The sequence below is a fragment of the Pogona vitticeps genome, chromosome 4 (assembly GCF_051106095.1).
Source record: "Pogona vitticeps strain Pit_001003342236 chromosome 4, PviZW2.1, whole genome shotgun sequence".
In the NCBI taxonomy this organism is placed as follows: Eukaryota; Metazoa; Chordata; class Lepidosauria; order Squamata; family Agamidae; genus Pogona; species Pogona vitticeps.
In genome coordinates this window covers 212,525,736-212,544,655 of record NC_135786.1, presented here as the reverse complement: position 1 = coordinate 212,544,655, position 18,920 = coordinate 212,525,736, and the positions used below count along the sequence as shown (strand labels likewise).

Here is an 18,920-nt window from a genome sequence, read left to right as displayed (position 1 = left end):
GTCCTTCGAAATGCTTTACAAAATAGGAAGAGACAGACCTGAGAAATCTTTCAATTTCTTGAAATATAGATTAGTCCTTCAGTATGTTTTAAACTCTACTTCTAATTCCAGTTTAGTTTCTTATGTATTTAATATTCCCCTTTACATCTATTTTTTTTCTCTTACAGTTTAAGCTGGTGTTTCCAGCATGCTCACTGATAGATTTCTCCCCTCATTTACCTCAGCCAGTTCTCTTCTTTGCCCTTCATACTTAATATCTTTGCCCTTCATACTTAATACATTGTTCTTTAAACATGAGTGTATTATCATGTTCACCTCTACAGAATATTATATAAACAGAGAAAGTAAAATGCAGTATCCTTAAGACAGCAGAGGTTTGGGATACCGGTAATTCATCGCTCCCCCCCTCCCCCACCTTATTATATATTTTAGATCATATGTTTCTTAGGGGCAAGGGCCTATATTTCTCCCTGTGCAATCCTGTTAAGATGTCACTTACACTGACAGCACTATAACAGGTAATTAGACATTTGTAGAGATAAGCAATAGCCATGCATAGCATGACTTTCTGCAGCCTGACAGCTTACAGATGCCTTAGATTACAAATCTCAGTTATTATTAACCAGGCCTGAGATAATGGGAGTTGTAGTCCATCACTTCTGGAGATTTGCCAAGAGAGGTAATGCAATGGTTAGAATGCTAGACTACGACCAAAAAGATTCAACTTCGTATCTTCACTAAGCCACTTAAGCAGTCCCTGTTACCCAGCCCAAGCCAACACTGAGTCAGAAAATCCAAGTTTTATAACTGAGAAAATAGAGTTTAAAATATATAAAATATAATATTAAACTACTATAGGCTAGGATCTTCAGGGAGATAAAACAGGAAGAGAATGATATACGTCTCCCTGAGGTCCTTAGATGAGTTGTGGAGTATAAATGTAGTAAATAAAAACAGTGCTGGCTCAGAACAGTGGCTTCTCCTGTTCTTCTCCTTGGCCACCATGAAACCACAGGGCAGCTTTCTGGCAGGACAACATATATCTGAAACATCAGGCAATCTGAGATATGACTGTGCTGTTGCCTAGTCATGCATAGATTAGCCAGGCACTGTATTGATTGATAGTTGTGTATTGACTCATTTCTCTTCTTTGGAAAAATCTATAAATGCTAGCAGGGCTTCTTGAGGCGTTCCACCAGAAAATTCAACTGCTCACCTGGGAATGATGAACATGTATCATAACTACCCAGCTGCAATGCAGCTTATAAAGCCTATTACAAGGCTCAGTCAGAACAACCAACAATGTGGTATTTCCTTTTGATAAAGAACTAGTGGTACTAACAAAACCTAAAAAACACAAAATGTCAATTTGCAAAATTCAAGATGGAGGAAAGGGGAAGGGAGAGAGATTTCAGAAGTTAACACCATCCTCTACCACAAGAGTGGGCACCTTTGCCTCTCCAGATTTTTTTTAGCCTACAAGTCCTATTAGTTCTACATAACACAGCCAGCGTTGAGGGGTTACGTGAATTCTGCATTCAAACAAAGCCACTGGAGGCCCACAGTCATCTACTCCTGCCCTACAATTTTATCTGAACCAGGATAAACTATCCTTCCTAGCAACTCCATAAAAGCTTTGTTTACACACTGCTCACAACTGAAACATTCTCTGAACCATCATAAAAAGATACTCAGCACAATTAGTAAGAACCAGCTTCCCTCCCTATCAGCCGGTGGGACATGATTCAAAGCAAGTGAACTATACATAGACTCGTGCTTTAAGAATCTGCTCTTAGAGGCAAAAAGGGAGGGAGCTCTTTGTGAAATGTAAAGACAAATACTGCGCTTGACAGAGAGGCCCCCAAGAATACGTCACAGGTTAAAAATGGCATTTTCACTCATTCATCTTTTTGGGAGGTAGAGCAAGGCCTAGTATTCTTCCTTTCAAATGTTTTAATGAAAATGAAGCAAATGCTAGGACTTTTTCTTTAAGAAGAGATACTGACTTATTATTGCAGAAATGTTACTGGGGCAATTGGAAAAGGGGATGGCAAAAACATAAAATTGTTAGTAACTCGTTAATTACGTATTATGTTATTCATTATTCACATGTAATTTCTAAACTTGAATGACTAACATATTGGCCTTAAAAAAAACCCTAACAGTCTGAAGATCTGCAATGCCCTGGTAAATATGTGCAATGCCCAAATTTAATTTTCGGTTAAAATTTATGCTAGTACTTGCACAGCCCTTGAACAGTGTTACTCACTAGAACTGCTGGAGGGGACTCAGTAGAACACATCGCTTTTCAGACAGGCCTTTGAGAATCTTCTCCATATTTGATATGATTTATTGTTTAACATTATCGTTGTTATTTTAATTGATGGTATTGCCATCACCATTTTCGGCTTTTGTATGTACATTTGTTTAGGTGGATTGAAGGGGTGTGGGTTGGGTTGGTCTTTTATTGTGGTTTTGTTTTATGTTCATTTTCCGTTGTGTTTGTCTGCAACTCTCATCAGCTCCAGCTAAGGCTGTTAATTCTCAAGGTACTGGCTAAAGTCCCAGGGAAGTGCTATGCTCTTCTGGGTCTTCAAGGGGGGAGAAAAATCTCTGTGCAGAATTGAAGAAGACAGCTTGGTTCTCCTGGAGGAAGTGGCTTTAATGTCCGAGTGCCCATCTCTTCCCAACTGACATCAGTGCTCGCTGGCTCAGTATGAAGGCGTATCTGTCTGTTTTATTTAATTACGCATCATATTTCTATCCTGATTTTTATTTCCGCACTTCATACTTGTTTAGGAGGCAATTCAGGAAATATATCTCTCTCTCCACACACACACACACACACACACACACACACACACACACACACACACACACACACACACACACACACACACACACACACACACACACACACACACACACACACACACACACACACACACACACACACACACACACACACACACACACACACACACACACACTTTTGCAATTTTTAAAAATGGCCACCTCTTGTAATATCACAAAGGGCTCATTCCCAGTCTCAGGTTTCAGCCTTGAAATTTCAGCGAATGGGAGGCTGCTCACCATTCAACCCCAGTCCGAACCCAGCATGTGAAATGGTCAACAGTTCGGACAGGTGTCGTGCAAAACATCTAAAGGACCATGGGATTTCCCGTAATTGTCCTAAGAAAATCCCAGGATCAGGCCTGAGTCTGAACACCATGGTTCATCAGTATAACTGCTGGTTTTAATCAGTCAAATATAATCTTACAATGAACTGTTAGTTCATGTTTAATTTTGTACTTACCAAGTTCCACTTTCAAATTTGTAGTTTACCCTTTCTGGATCTGAAAACCGGTGATCTACAAAACAGAGCATCAGTTTTAATTTTCCTTTTAACAACATGTCTAGGAAGCAAGGAGAACTATCTCTCTTCTCTTTCCACCCTACACATTAAAAATGGGAGCAATTTGTACCCTGCATAATTATACTGTTAATTGCCAAGAGAGTGCTTTAAGCACTATGGGTGGTATATAAGCGACACACTTTATGGCATGAGAAATATGCCTGTCTGTATCTCAGCAGAATCCCTGCCAGTCAGTGTAGGTAAAACTGGTCGAGGCAGACCAGTCCTCTGGCAACATAGACTTACATCTCACACAGTTGAGGGATAGCCTCAGGCAGCAATGGCAGTCCCCTGACTATGCTGCCTTTTTAGAGTGAGGTTGTTAAGTATCAGGGTGCAGGATGACAAATCAAGGACTTGCTATACTTCTCCACGTCTTCAGGCATGAAGAGAAATCTCAGGGTAGATCATGTCAGAACAGGAGAAAGTTTGATTTGTATGCTTGAAGGTGGCTTTACAGTTTGGACATCTCTCTCCACCAATTACAGCTGGTGCCAGGGCTCACTTGCTTAGCACCAAGGTGTCACATGTGTAACATCTTCCCTACTCTTCCATATCACAAGGAACCACCCTTGATCTCAGGTTTTAGCCTCAGAATCTTAGAGAATGGGATGTTGCTGATGTGGACTGGCAAGTCTATTCAGTAGTGATGGAGGAGTCTCTGATTCCACCAGTTCTGAAGCAAGATATGGTCAGACATGGAATTTTTAGGCAGCAAAATATCTTCAGTCACCTGCCCGCCTTAGCTTTTAATCCATGTACTTTCAAAATGTTTGTTCCAATTTGGGGCTGTTGAGCTAAAAATATTAATGCTCCTACAGACTTGGTTTCGTAACCTTTAACAGGCCATGAAGGGGATAAGATTAGGGTGCATCAGGGTCTACCCTATGATTTGACAAAGAAAAAAATAAGTTCCCCAACCCCCCCAAAACCACTTCATTCTAAAACACAAAACAGATAAAGATTAAGAAGCAAGAGAAAACAGGAAGAATTGAACCACGTGTGGAAAAACTCACGCTTACAAATGTACTGTATAGTATTTGCTTACTGTATGGTTCCGAAATTAGTTTTAAAATGATGTTTCCCATGTTTTCCACCTGAGACACTCCAAAATGCTGTGTTGAGTTGTTCTTGTCAAGACTGAGATCTGAGCATTGGTGTTAAGTCAAGAATGTTGGAGCAACATTTAAGTAGATTTACAAAAACATCCACAGGGATTCAACCTATACTGATTCACAGACTCAGTGCTGGCATTCTAGAACAGCCATTCTCCATGGGAGCCATATGGCCTCCTGGGGCTCCCCCAGCACATTTGAAGGGGGCCACGGATTGGAAACCATCTTACAAGGTTTGTTATGCAATGTAAACAATCCAGATTCAGCCTGTAGTTCTTTCATTTTATGTTTATGGCCGTGGCCAAAAAAAGAGCTTGAGAATGGCTGTTCTAGATGACCACCACTTTCCTTTACTTAGTCACTCTATTGCGTCCTCTCTAGCAGTGGTAGGGCACATATGGCTTTCCATATACTTCTGGACTTCAGCTCACCATCACAGCTTATTATTAGTCAGGCTGGCTATGGCTGAAGGGTATTGCAGTCCAGTAAGATCTGGAGAGATTTTTCATCCCACTATCCTGGCTTCTGTGAACATCAGAGTTATTTTTATTCATGGACTGGACTGAGTCTTCATGAGTAATGAGGGAAAAGTAATTTTTGCTGGATTCTGCAACACCTGCCATGCACTATCACAGAGGATCACCCAAAACTCCAGAGTCAGGAATAAAGAAGGACACAATGGGAAGTGGTGAAAGTTTACCTCTCAACCCTGTTGGTGAAAGGGATACTAAAACCAGACATGCCTTATAAGAGCAGTGCTGGCTCTATCATTAGATAGATTAATCAACTGCCTCAGAGGAAGCAAGTTTGGGATATCACAAAAGAAGAAAATAATTAGTAATTTTTACTGGGATTGACTGTCTCATGTGCCAAAATAGCTTGGCTAGTTTTGGGCACCATGTGCCCTGACTTGGGTGAGTGGAGGTGCCATCTGCTGCTCTACCTCAGTCAACAAAATGACCTAGGCCAGCCCAGTGGAGACTTTTGACAAATATATGAATAACATGTCAATTCCTTTAAGTACTATTAACAGATCAGACAAAACATACTTGCTTCTTTACAATATATTTAACTGTCTCATAGCTAATATGGGAGAGAAAGTTTTATGATAGTCCTCCACTTGAGAATATAAGTGAAAATTTGAGCCCTTCTAGTACACAAACTCTCTGTATACTGAAAAGCAGCATCTTCAAGAGAACCTTCAGCTAGTCTTTGCCTGATGAACAAAAAGTCTACATTGTGAAAGAGCATTGCTTAACTCTGCATTCCCTTCAATCATTCACTTTTAGAACAACCTTCCAATAAATCTGCATAATTTTACATTGGCACCAAACATGTAAAAAACCTTCTGCCTTGGCCAGCATCCTATTTGTTCCAAAGTCCTGCATCATGGAGTCTTGCTAAAAGTGTGAATAGGGTCTTAAAACATGTCTACCTATATACCAGAATCCATATATTGACCCAAATGACTCACACAGTTATTGCAGCTTCAGATGTGTTCACTATTGACTATATAAACGTTTTTGCATGCCTGATGGTTCAAAGACAGGAGAATGTATCTTTCAAAGGTGCATGATTTATGAACAGCCATGCAAGCTTGAGTCAATCCTCCACCCATGAGGCATTTGTTACCATGAACTGGCTGAACAAGCTTTACAAGTGAAGAGCTGCAATGAAGCAGGCAAGACAGGGAGTACAGAGAGATCTTGAAGTAGAACTGTGTTTACAGATAAGTGGAAACATACAAACCCCAGCATCCCAGGGTATTTTTGGTAACAAATACTATGCTAAAGTCAGAATAATCTCAAACTGAAGATAAGGAATAGTTTGACATAATATTGATAACTATAAAGTGCTTTAACAGGTGCACTTTTAATATGATGGGTTGAATTGCAGACTAGGTAGCAATATTCCCAAATATGTTACAATAGATCAAGTGAATATGAGCCAGCGTTGTGATGCTGCAGCACAGAAGTCTAATATCATGTTATGTTATAATAGAAGCATTTCTTTCAAGACTTGAAATTAATGACACATCATTCAACATTATTTAGGTCTATCATGGAATCATATAGTTAGGATGTAACAGGATGTAGTAACTGTAGCTTTTAGCCCAAATTTTATCCATGTGAAATGACAATTATCTGAAAATATGGAATGCTACCACTTTCCCCCAGCATTTATGACACAAGATCTAGTTTACTTTGCATGTCCCCAGATCATCCGTACAAGATGTTTGGTCAATCAGACTTTACTTCCAAATAAACATAAAACTGCAGCCTACCCTCGGAGCAAGCACTCTCAACTCAGTAGCCTTGCGAGCATCTTAAATTTGTCTCTCATCAATCAGAATTTTGCAGCATGAAATGCATGCTGGCTGCATGGCCACAGGTTCTGGGGTTGTAAAAAATACAGTTCATTGCATACTAGTATGCTTCCATTGCTAAAGCAATTGGTTAGCAGCACACTTCTCTACCTTCTTCTAGGACTTTATGCTATTCAACAGAAGTTGCAACACTTTGGCTGCATCTGTTATTAGAATCTGTGAACAGGCAAGAACCTTCTCACTCTCCTTCATTCTCATTTCAGGTGTCTTTGCATCCTGAGACATGCTGAACGGAAAGATGAAAAGCAACAGAACTTGGAAAACTCATTTTTAAATTACAGTTATCAAAATCTCTGGACGCCGTATCATCCCAGTGCAGAAAGGATGCAAATTGCCCATGGCTTTTGCACAAAGAAGAGCTACTAAGGAAGGAGCTTTTAACAGTGTGAATGTTGTACTTTTTGCTTTCTTCTGATGTATCCTTACATTGTTCTAATACCAATAGTTGCTCTGCTGGATGTTTGTAGTGTAATTTTATCATGGTTTTTAGCTGTATCTTTTTTTAACCATTTTGCAGGCCACCTTGGTTCTCTTTATTGGAAAAGAGGCTACTAATCAAACAGACAGACATAGAGGAGCTCCCATGACATCAAACCTGTTCCTGTATGCACCCCGTGCATTTCTATTACCATAGGTGTGGTAATAATCCTATAGAGTCAGAAGAGGGAGGCTGTTTATGAGATTCCCTGGGACAGGAAGCAGCAGTCTAAGTTATCAGTCATTATCGTTGGGAGGATATGTAAGGTAAAGGTAAAGGTTCCCCTTGACAATTTTTATCCAGTCGTGTTCGACTCTAGGGGGTGGTGCTCATCCCCGTTTCCAAGCCATAGAGCCAGCGTTTTGTCCGAAGACAATCTTCTGTGGTCACAAGGCCAGTGCGACTTAGACACGGAACGCTGTTACCTTCCCACCGAGGTGGTCCCTATTAATCTACTCGCATTTGCATGCTTTCGAACTGCTAGGTTGGCGGGAGCTGGGACAAGCGACAGGAGCTCACTCCGTCACGTGGATTTGATCTTATGACTGCTTGGTCTTCTGACCCTGCAGCACAGGCTTCTGCGGTTTAGCCCACAGTGCCACCCACATCCAGAGAATGAAATGGGGATTCCTGTTGATGAGACTTTGCCAAGGGAATCTCCGTAGCCTTTCCCTGAGACCATGGTTATGAACTGAGCACAGAGGATGTTGTTCTCACTGTAAAATTTCAGCCACTGAACCTCTTTTCTTGGTGCTGTTTACTATCACACTTGGATTCAATGGCAGGCAACTGTGAGTGTGTGTGTACTCAGGCTGTCCACTCAACAACTGCAACAAATATTGGGGGGGGGGGGCGAATTAGTTTCACTGAAAATGATGGAAATACTGGTCTTAGTATTTTGTTTACAGATTTGTTTTTGTTTTTTTAATCCACAGGAAAATTTCTATCATCCTTGTCGTTTCAACAAATGGTGTAGACACTCAAGTAAAGGTGACCAGGCACACATTTGCAGCTTTATGATTTTAAACACGACGGGCATATCATGCCCCCAAACTGTGTGCTGAAATTGTGACAAAATATACAGAAGCCAAAGGAAGGGAGTGTCATGCACACACCCAACAGGGTGGCAGCTGGGTCAGGGACAGTCCTGCCTTCCAGTTCTGGACTTCATGGTGACACCACCAATGCAGTATATTATGGTTATCCAGTCGTGCTGTTAGTATTGATTTCTGCAGATATTCTTTTACTTTCAACACTGCTGTTGATTGACTTTTGTCAACCCAATGTCCTCTAGAGTTACGAGACTATGACAGTCATTGCCCCCCCCCCGGTAACAGCCATGCTGATGAGGTAAAAAATGAAAGCTGAAGGCTGACACATCTGGAGGGGAGGGTACCAAACTGAGACAATAGAGCTTCGGAAGGAAGACACCACTTTTCGTGGTTGTGAAGACTTGCCCACTTACATTTTTGGTCTAATGATTGTCATTTGGGGAAAAATGGAGTTGTGTGGGCGAATTGGGGGCAATCTTTCTAATTTTAAGGTTAATATTAATAATAGCAACTATTATTATCTCCGAGCTGCTTTAGAAAGTGATTAAGCTGCCGTTGTATTTCTTTGGTATTAGTGCCTATCAGCAGAGTAGAGCTACATACAGGACAAGCTTGCTCTGCCAGGGTTTCAGAGTTATCCTCCCAAGGTTAACAAAAACTACTTGGTATTATATACTGTTGGGAAAGAAAGCACAAGGTCTCAAGTCTAAAGAATGCGCAGATCAGCAAGAACAAGGCTATGTGATCTGATGCCACCCTTTCAACTGACCAGGAAAGACGGTGTCAGTAGGAGAGCCTATGAAAGTTTTGTATCTATTTGACCAGCTTATTCAGAACTTGGAAAATATGAACCTCCACCCCCAAATCCTTTCTATAATATAGCTATATAGTGAAATCATACACAGGGTAACTGTGAGAATAAAAATTGGGTGGGGAAAAGCCATGTGGGCTGCCTTGGAATTCACTGAAGGATGATAAAAACATGATTTTACCCATCTACTTTGGATTTTATAGTCCATGTAAAAAAGCAGGAAACAGATACTGAATCTTTAAAATGGAATGATCCTATATCTATATAGTTCTAATTTCTAAAGATATTTATTTATTTATTTATTTATTTATTTATTTATTTACTTATTTACTTACTTATTTACTTACTTACTTACTTACTTACTTACTTACTTACTTACTTACTTACTTACTTACTTACTTACTTACTTATTTATGTCCCACTCATCTGGTATATTCTACCACTCTGGGCGGCTTCCAACAAACATATATTCATTAAAATAACACAAAAGCCTTATGACATAATCAATAACAGAAACAGTGCAAAAAATATAATAAATAATGAATAGCAAGAATCATCATACTATTCTGAAAACTATATGTTTATACAATTTTTTAAAGGATACACTCTGCCATGGCTTCAGCATCCAATTTGTCTATTTCAGGTGAATCGGGACAACACTTCTTAAATTCCTTCCTCAGATCAAAAAACGAGTAGAAACATTCTGGCAACAAGATATTCTGCAAGGCAACAGGTTAATTCTAGTAAGCTGAGGTAACAGCGGTCTTCATTTCATAATAAAAGTATGCTCAGTGAGCTCGTTTATAAGTGATTTGCCAATCATTCAAATAGTTTTACAAACAAGGTACAAGAACAGTGTTTTAGCCTACAAAACCACAAATGACAGCTGAGTTACAGCAGCAACCCATACCCTTCTGGGATCTGTTTTCATGAACAATCTACTTTTCAGGCATTCAGACTAAAAGAACCAAAGCGGATTTTACCAAAAAAAAAAAAAAAAAAAAAACCCATTTAAAAAGGAATAACACAGGATCTGGGCGATTCATACAGCACTCTCTTCCCAGACAACAGCATAGATTACTCTCAGCAAAAAGGCCAACATGCAAAATATACTCCTTTTCAAATATGCACCATTATAAAAAGAGTTTCGATATAGAATTTAGATGCAATTGTCCCACCTGAACCACTTATCTCATTTAAATAAAGGTTTAGTCAGCACCAGGTAAACTGTGCCAATTCTCCTCATGGCAATAAAGTGGACAGTTTGCAATATACACTGAACAGAGAGGTAGATGCACTGCATATAAACATTGTGAGATTATGCAACATTGGAACAGCCTGAATTACTCATGAGAAAAAGGAACAACGAGCAAATTAAATACAACTCACTGCAACTGAATGCCATTAAAATCCTTTCTGCCCTTTCGTTTCATGTTGTTTTAAATCCAGGAGTGCCTCATGGTTTGCTGTATTTTAGTTTAGAAAGCCATGTTCCTAATGAATATCAATTTAGGCTTTTGGAAGAATAAGAAAACCGCATAGTAGTACTTTATCGTTGGAGAGCAGACTCCTCTGTTGCATGAGTTCTTTTTTTCAGTGACACACATGGAAATACAGTGGTGCCTCGCTTAACAATGTTAATTGGTTCCCAAAAAAACATCACTATGGGAAAACATCGCTAAGCGAAACACCATTTCCCATAGGAACGCATTAAAAACCGGATAATCCGTTCCAATGGGAACGGATTACCATCCTTAAGCGAAAATCGCCATAGGAAACATCGCTAAGCGAAACGCGGTTCCCCCATTGGAATGCACTGAATAGGTTTCAATGCATTTCAATGATTTTGACAGGTCCGTTTTCGCTATTTTTAAAGTGTCTTAAAATATTCAAAAACTGTTTTAAATGCTTGGAATCATTAGTGCACCCTGTAAAAACTTTGCAAACTTAATTTGGCTTTGTTCTGACTCTTCGTTAATTTTTGGTGAATTTTCCCCTCCATTGGAATGCATTGAACTTAAAATAGTGAAAACGGACATCGCTAAGCGAAACAGGGGGACCTAAACTGTCATTGCTAAGCGAGGCAAGGTCCCGAACATCGCTATGCGAAATTTCCCCATTGGAAACATCGCTAAACGGAACGCAAGATCGCTCCAAAAACCTCATCGCTAAGCAAATACATCGTTAAACAAGGCAATTGCTAAGCAAGGCACCACTGTGTGTCTTTTAAAATAATTCATTATATTATGTATTGTCAAGTAAGAAACAATCAATAGCAAGTTATTAGCAACTCTTTCAAGCTAAGTGGGATATTTAAGGAGAGTTTTTATGATTTCCCGCCCCCACTCCCCATGAGTTTCCATAGCCAAGTGGGCATTTGAACCCAAGCTCCTAGTCTATCACTAGTACACCACATTGGGAACCTTTTAAAAGAATTAGGACAATCAAATCACATTTTAATTCTTAGTAAAGAAATGGCACATGCAGCCAACAGAGCAGCAGCTCTCACTTGGGAAGGAGGTCCAGATATTGTTTGACTTCAGCTGCCAAAACCCCAGACCACTAACCATGTTGGCTGGGGCTTCAGGAAGCAGAAGTCCAGCAATATCTGTTGAGGACCAGTGCACTAAGAAAGAAATATTCTCTTTGTAATGAAGTTGAGGAAGACTGAATTTGCAAACACGCTGTTTTCAGGCTGTTTTGTAAAACAAGCAGTACTCCTGTACCAATCAGATCCAAAGTGCACCTATATTTCTATTACTTTCATGTCAACTGCGACATTAAATACCATGTTTGCTGTGCTAAGCACAAGTGGAGAACAAACACAGTTCACTACCAGAATTTCAAGACCTACAACATCACAATTAGAAGGTGGGGAGTGCAGATGTAATCTCTCCAAAAAGATGAATGATAAAATACCAATGACAAGCATCAGCTATAGCTAAAGAAAAATCTGTTTCTCATGTGACAATGCAAGGTATGTACAGCATTACATATTCCTTGGACAGATTGTTGTGAGCATTCCCGATACAGAAATGGTAGTATCACAAGCAACACTTAGGAAGCAGTCTTAATTACCATTTACTTATAACATTTATATGCACAACACCCTGGCTGAAACCTTGTTGCACATGCTCAATAGGTATGATGTCATCAACAACAGCAAACAGCCACTGACTAAAAGATACTCCAGGATGCGTACAACTTGTACACAATGCCACGATGCCATATGCACCCCGAAAATCATAAAAGGAAGGCTTTAATTAGCATTGGTTTGCTGCTAGTGACAACTGACAAGAGGAATTGTGACCACAAACATCTGAGATTTTAAGCGGAAAAAGACATAGTGCCATGGAGTAGACATGTTCTACAACAGTCTCAAGTCAGCATGGCCTACAATTCCCAGAATTCTCTGGTCAGCCAAGCCAGTGGGCTGGAGGAACTGTGGGAGTTGTAGGCAAAAAGAAACATCAACGGTTCAGCTCATTACTATTTTGAATAGCACATTCAGCTGGAGGTAAGGGCAGAACAAAAGGAATTGTAGTTCTCTTACCTTTTTGGAAGCTTCCGGATGCAGAACTTGCCGGAGATGAAGCTGCCCATCAGTGCAGAGACAGAACGAGGTACCCACGCCAATATTTAACTCATTGCTGACAGACTGGTTGAACTAAAAGGTACACACACAAAAGGTCTTTTTATAATATGACAGTATATTTTGCAATATTCGGTCATTTCAGTACAATTTCAATGGGATGTATAAACTGTCTAAATTGGAAATACTGTCTGTAACTGGAAGGCAAGATTTAAAAAAATAAAATGTATAACGTTGCAAAGGTTGCTTATAAATCAGTACCTCACAAATTATCATTCTTGTTCCTGCTTTTGCATTGTTTTGAGGACCATACAGCCTTGTCCTGATTTTTCTAGGAATTTTGGTGCAACAATATCCCATTTTGACTAGTTGTACTTCAGCCAGCTCCTGGCCTGTTGCAAGGGTACTTGCTTTAGTTAGATACTGTTTTTTACTTGTAGGCACTTATGGCATTGCTGTCTTTCCTCTCTTCCAAGAAGCTCAGGCTGGCAAACAGTTTCTCCCCATGTATTCTCAAAGGTTTTCACAGCCCCCAAAAAACTTCAAAATTTTCTCCCCATATTATCCTTAGAACAAACCTGTGATGGGCTGAGAAAGACTGACTGGCTACTAGTTACACATGGCTGTTTGGGGATTTGAACTCAGGTCTCCCCACTTACATTCTGAGACTCTTAACTATTCTTCCTCTTCTCACTCTAGCAATGAACTAGGAATCCATGGGGAACAATATCACAGTAGATCACCTTACAGGGTTGTTGCAGTTAGTTTAATTGTGTGTCATGTGCTCTGTGACTACCGAAGGCTCCATTAAAATGTAAAGCCCATTTTCAGAAGAGCAGCAGGAATCATTTCAAGGTGTGTAAATGGTATTTTAAATGTGGTGTATATGGTATTTTAAATGTGTTTTAGTATTGACTTTATTTATTGTTTTTAATATAATGCTTATTTAATTCTGTTTTAATACTTGCATAGTTACTGTTTTAACTTTTTAAATATTGTCCTTTTAAATATGTAAGCCACCATGGGTCCTTTTTAAGGAGAAAGGCGGGATACAAATATTTTAAATAAATAAGTGAAGGCCCAATGGGCCTTCATAGTTTTCAGAATATTCAAGCTGAGCAGTTTTATTTTTGCTATAATATTTTACTACAAAAAGATCCACAGACACTTATTTGCTAACATTGCAAAAGTCTACCCCAGCCAACTAGATCTCCATGATTGTTTATTGAACCAAATTCCTTCTAAAAACACTTATATGGAAAAGCCTGTTGGGTTATCATGAACCCACCACCCAGCAATTCACGTTTGTTATTGTCATTTTTGCTAAATTTCAGACATCGTGATAGGGAGAGTCACGCCCAACACATTCTCCCCATTACATAAATTTACAACCAAGTCAACCATCAGTTCCTTACACAAGCAGCTGAAGAAAACAGCCCTTCGTGTGTTAACAGTGTGTCCCGTTTTCTTGCTCCTTGATGGTTCCCAGGGTAGAAAGGACCAGCAGTTTTCAAGAGAAAACCTGAACTCTTTATAGAAGCCTAATTATACTACTTTGCAAGCCTTTTCAGTAGCCAGCTTTTTTAAAATGGGAAGAAATGGGGGGGGGGAATAGGAGAAACAAGACAGAAGATAAAAAGGAGAATCTGGAAGTTTGGGGGAAAAATAGCAGATAAAGCTTTATCCACCTCACTACCAGGGCTTTCTTTTCTAAGGAAGGCAACCTGTGATCCTGATGTCTTTGGACCAAGCCTGCTATTATTAGCCCCTACCCACAAAATCAATGATGAGGAACATCATAGTCCAACAACCTCTGCAGGCTGTTTGTCCCCCAGAGAGGAAGCACCTCCAATTTCAGTGGAACAGTTCACAGAATGCGTCTTTATTTGGCATTCCCAGCTGCATCAGTCTATTGCAACAAAGCAGTAGGCTCATGAGGCATCTTTAGGGGTAACAGAGGTATTGCATCTTGACCTTTCATGGGCTATTATAATTTATTTGCTCAGAGAAACACCCCTCCCATATCCAGTGTGTATGCATGTCTGAATCTGTACATCTTTGAAGAAGTGGGCTGTAAACCACAGCACCTCTTGCTGGAATCAAAATAATCTTTAAGCTCCAACAGAATTATTCTCTTTATTAGCAAGTTTATTTGTTTATATATATTGGCTACATTTATGTAGCACCTTTCCTAAGACAGGATCAAGACAGACTCCTGGTCTTCATTTTATTCTCAAAACCACCCTAGGAGGTAGGTCTGGCTGACAGTGTGCTACTAGCCCAAGTTCACCCAGTGAGTTTCAAGTCCCAATAGAGAGTCAGACTCAGCTCTCTTGAGATCTAGGCTAACACGTCAGCCACTGCACTACACTAGTCTCAGACACAGGATAGACAGATAGACAGACAGATAGATATTGTGCTGTAGCACTTATAGCACTACATAGTAAGAACTATCCTGCTGTCTTCCATGACTAGATCGTAACTCAGTTAACCCTCCCGGCGCTGGGAGGAGGCTAGAAAAAGAGACACACATGAAAATGCTCACATGCTCTTTCTTCCTCAAGCCCACAAGGATGGTGACGCCAGGAAAAGTAATTCGGCTCCATTGGCGGCTGCTTCTTCTTCGGTGTGAGTCAGCTCTCCCTGTCACCCTCCCACAACAAACCCAACCCAAGGACTCCTTCCACAGGTCGGATTCCCACAAGAGCTGAAGCTACTGGCTGTGTTGGCTGGAGGTGGGTTCTGGAAGAGATCATTTAGCCAGCAGCTTTCTCAGGGACTGGGTTCCCTCTTGCTCCAACTCCCCGCCCCCTTCCCCCCCCCCAGATTGGATCCACTTCCCAAAGGCGGAGCCGGACACCCCCACCCACCCCCACTCCCCGCTGCTGGTGGTTTACCTGTCTCAGAGCTTGCTCCAGCGGCGGGGCGAGCCTCAAGCTCTCCTCCGAGAGAAAGGTTTCTTCCTTACATTCCTTGGTCAGCTCTAAGTGCTCGGGCCCGATGAGGACTTCGTGAAGACTTCCCACCTCCGGGGGAATTAAAGGGGAAGCGAGTAAGAAGAGCGAGAAGTGAAGTGAGTCCTTCCGCCGGCTCTCGGCTGAAGGCAGGTGTGCGTGTGTTGGGGGGTAGGGGGGCGCGACGGGCCTCCAATAGCCAGGGGTCGCTTCAGGCTGCGACCCTCTGAGCGCTTAGGCAGGAGTAAAGAGCCCCCCCCGCCCCGTTCAGCACGGAGGGGCTCACTTCGGAGTAGACGTCTAGAACTGGTTTGATGAGCCTGCCCCACCCATCCTCAGGACTTCGGGCGAGTTCCACCCGTCAAAACATTCCCCCCCCCCACAAAGAAACTTGCAGAAACAGTAACTGGAGCGGCACGAAGCGTTTACACGGCCCAGCCAGAATTCGGAGTCGGGACTCCATGCTTTCAAGACTCGTTGGTGACTCCAGTTATGTCACTCCTGGCTGTTTGCCTTGAACACTCGCAATATTACCTTGAAAGAGTTTCACTCTAGATACTTATCCTAGTTTCACCACACTTCCTCACCCTACCCGCGGTAATGGTAACTTTTCGACACCATCCCATTCCAGACAGGCTCTGCTCCCCCCCCCCCAAAAGTCAGTCCCTTTGAAGTGAAGTCAAGACCTGGGAGTGAGCTTGCCCTGTGGATCGCAGCCTCCGACTCTAACCCGTTTAGGGAGCTGCTAGGGAGGACGGGGAAGTTCAACCCCACGGGTTCTCACAATAACCCCCCTCCCCCAAAGCTTAAGAAAAAGGAAAGCGAGGTACCTTCTTATTGGTCAGATCCACCACCGTCCACAGGAGCTGGATCAGCTCTCGCTCGTCGGAGCCCAGCCGAGCCCCGTTCGCCCCGGCGGTGGTCCCGAAGAGGACGACCAGGTAGTCGGGAGACGTCGTCATGCTGACGCGACCGAAGCCCGCGGAGGGAACCGGGCTGGGCGAGACACCACCTTCACCACCCTGGGCCGAGAGGGAGAGCCGAGCGCCACCCCGCCAGCCACACCTAAGCCCTCTTCAGGTGGAGGGCGCGAGGAGGAGAAGTCCCCACAAAACCCAGACCCCTCTTCCCAAGCCCCACACCGACAGCCACCCCAACTCGCCCTGGCCCTCGTTTCAGGGGGAAGAGACGCAGGCCCCGCAATGGCCCCCCTTTTTTCCCTCCCCTGGGGAGGACGGTTAATTACACGGGAGCCAATTCCGAAGCTTACGTCGGGTTCCACCCCTAGGAAGCACGCAATGGCTGCGCGCTGGGCTGTTTGGGGATGTGGTTCTACCTGCCCACTCCTCCCTCCACCACGTGGTGCAGGTAAGAGACACACCTGGGGGAGCCCGCCCATTGGCTCCTTCCCGCAGGGACGTGGCAACAAGAAGGGAGGGGGAAGGGGAGGAGGAGGCTGCGCACGAGGCTGTGGGGGGCGGAAGGACAGGCGAGGGGGCCGTAGCCACCCAGTGGAGACCCCGCTGGGGGGAAGGGAGGGAGCCGACCGGCCGGAGGACTCAATCTCTCTGGAATGTCCCCTGGCCACCCCCTGCTTCTCCTTTCCGGAGCAAACGCGCTGCTTTAGGGCTCGCCTAGACTTTGCAAAACGTTGCTGTTGCTGCTGCTTTTGTGAATCACACGGATAACGATTTTAAAAATGCATTGGTTTAACAAAGGCTTTCAAAGCACCTCGTCGGCGCGCCGGATCCGGCGGTTAACAACAACTCTCTGATGCCGGGAAACGCAATCCACAGGTGGAGCACCCTCTCCACTGAGATCCAAGACAAGTCCACGGCGGTGCGTTTAAGTTTTCTTGTCTTACAAAGGTAGCGTCACCTGCACGTTCTTCTCTGATGATGGCACTCGCCTGTAGATCTTGGCGTTTGTTGGGGGCAGATCGACCGACCAATAAGTTTGCCCCTTATTTCCTACTTTCTCTTACAATAATAATAATAATAATAATAATAATAATAATAATAATAATAATAATAATAATAATAATAATAGACCATGTTGCAATAGTATTTATGCTGGTGATGGGAAAATTAAGCACGAAAGAAGAGGGGGAGTGGCTGTGATGAGTTTGGAGCGCAGGTAAGATTGGAAGAGGTAATTTCTTTTTGTTACACAGACAGGTTCGGAAGGACATTTAGGTGTGAATTCAAGTAAAGAACTAATCTTTACTAGAGTAGAGCCCTTAAAACAAACTTCTGAATGAGGGATCCGGATTCACATAAATCCCATTGATTCACTGATTTTTATACTATCTGGAATCATCAACTGCTTTCCTGGATCGACTTTTAAGTTTTTATTAGAACTTCAGGATTCGCCAGCTGAAGTAAGATGCTGCCTAGGATCTGGGGTGTCCGCAGAAATAATTTCGGGGGGTTGTGGTGGTGGTGGCAGCGGCGACGGTGGATGGGCAAAGTCGATTAACGATACCTATGGACTTTTGCCCTGGCTGTAGTTTTTGATTGTAAGCAACGCCACCCACCTACCGTAATGTGGGGCTGAAGAGAAACAATGAAAGAAAAAACAAATTTGAGATGGGAGGAGAACACCCTCGCTTTCCTCCTGCACACCCGTGCCTAGGAATACTTAGAAATAAGTCCCAAATCTGCGGGTTTCGCTTATGCTCCTCCCCGCACGCAACGGCGGCTCTCTTCTGCCCATCTGTGCCCGAGCCCAGCGTCGGCAGGAGTGGAAGTGTGAGCTGAGTGCAAGGAGCTGAACGCACACTTTTCAGCATCCGCTCCTACACTTTCTCCTCCGACTGCAGCCCAGAAGGCTTGCCTCGAGGAAGGCGTGAAAATGGAGACAGCGCGCTCACGTTTTGAAGGGCGGTGGGATTCTGGGCGGTGCAGAAAGAAATAGACCGGACAGGTGGGGCCCTCAACCTTAGTGCGCACATTTTGCGCAAAGGCACGGGCCAGGCTCCTCCTGCCTCTTTACCTTTGTGTAAGGGAAATCGGATAAGTCTTGGCGGCCAATCGTTACTCATTAAAGAGGTCCTGATTAGGCTCCTGGAGGCGGGCAACCAGGAACCTCGCGAACGAGACCAGCAGTATTTCTGCA

At 42.7% G+C, this 18,920-nt stretch overlaps 1 protein-coding gene across 3 annotated transcripts in view; it reads right to left on the bottom strand.

Moving 5' to 3' along the window:
* Nucleotides 1–17,209, bottom strand: part of ESRP1 (epithelial splicing regulatory protein 1) — a 36,060-nt gene extending 18,851 nt beyond the window's left edge. The window contains exons 1-6 of one of the 3 annotated variants that reach the window (XM_020785405.3): nucleotides 16,634–17,209; nucleotides 15,747–15,875; nucleotides 12,811–12,924; nucleotides 9,862–9,976; nucleotides 4,464–4,562; nucleotides 3,317–3,371 (exon numbers count right to left, since the gene is read on the bottom strand). In XM_020785405.3, the coding sequence (XP_020641064.2) occupies nucleotides 3,317–3,371; nucleotides 4,464–4,562; nucleotides 9,862–9,976; nucleotides 12,811–12,924; nucleotides 15,747–15,875; nucleotides 16,634–16,765 (644 nt within the window). In that variant the 5' untranslated portion in view covers nucleotides 16,766–17,209. The remainder of the gene's footprint in view (nucleotides 1–3,316; nucleotides 3,372–4,463; nucleotides 4,563–9,861; nucleotides 9,977–12,810; nucleotides 12,925–15,746; nucleotides 15,876–16,633) is intronic. The other 2 variants (XM_020785406.3, XM_020785404.3) reach the window with 2 other exon arrangements.
* Between the last annotated feature and the right edge of the window lie 1,711 nt (nucleotides 17,210–18,920).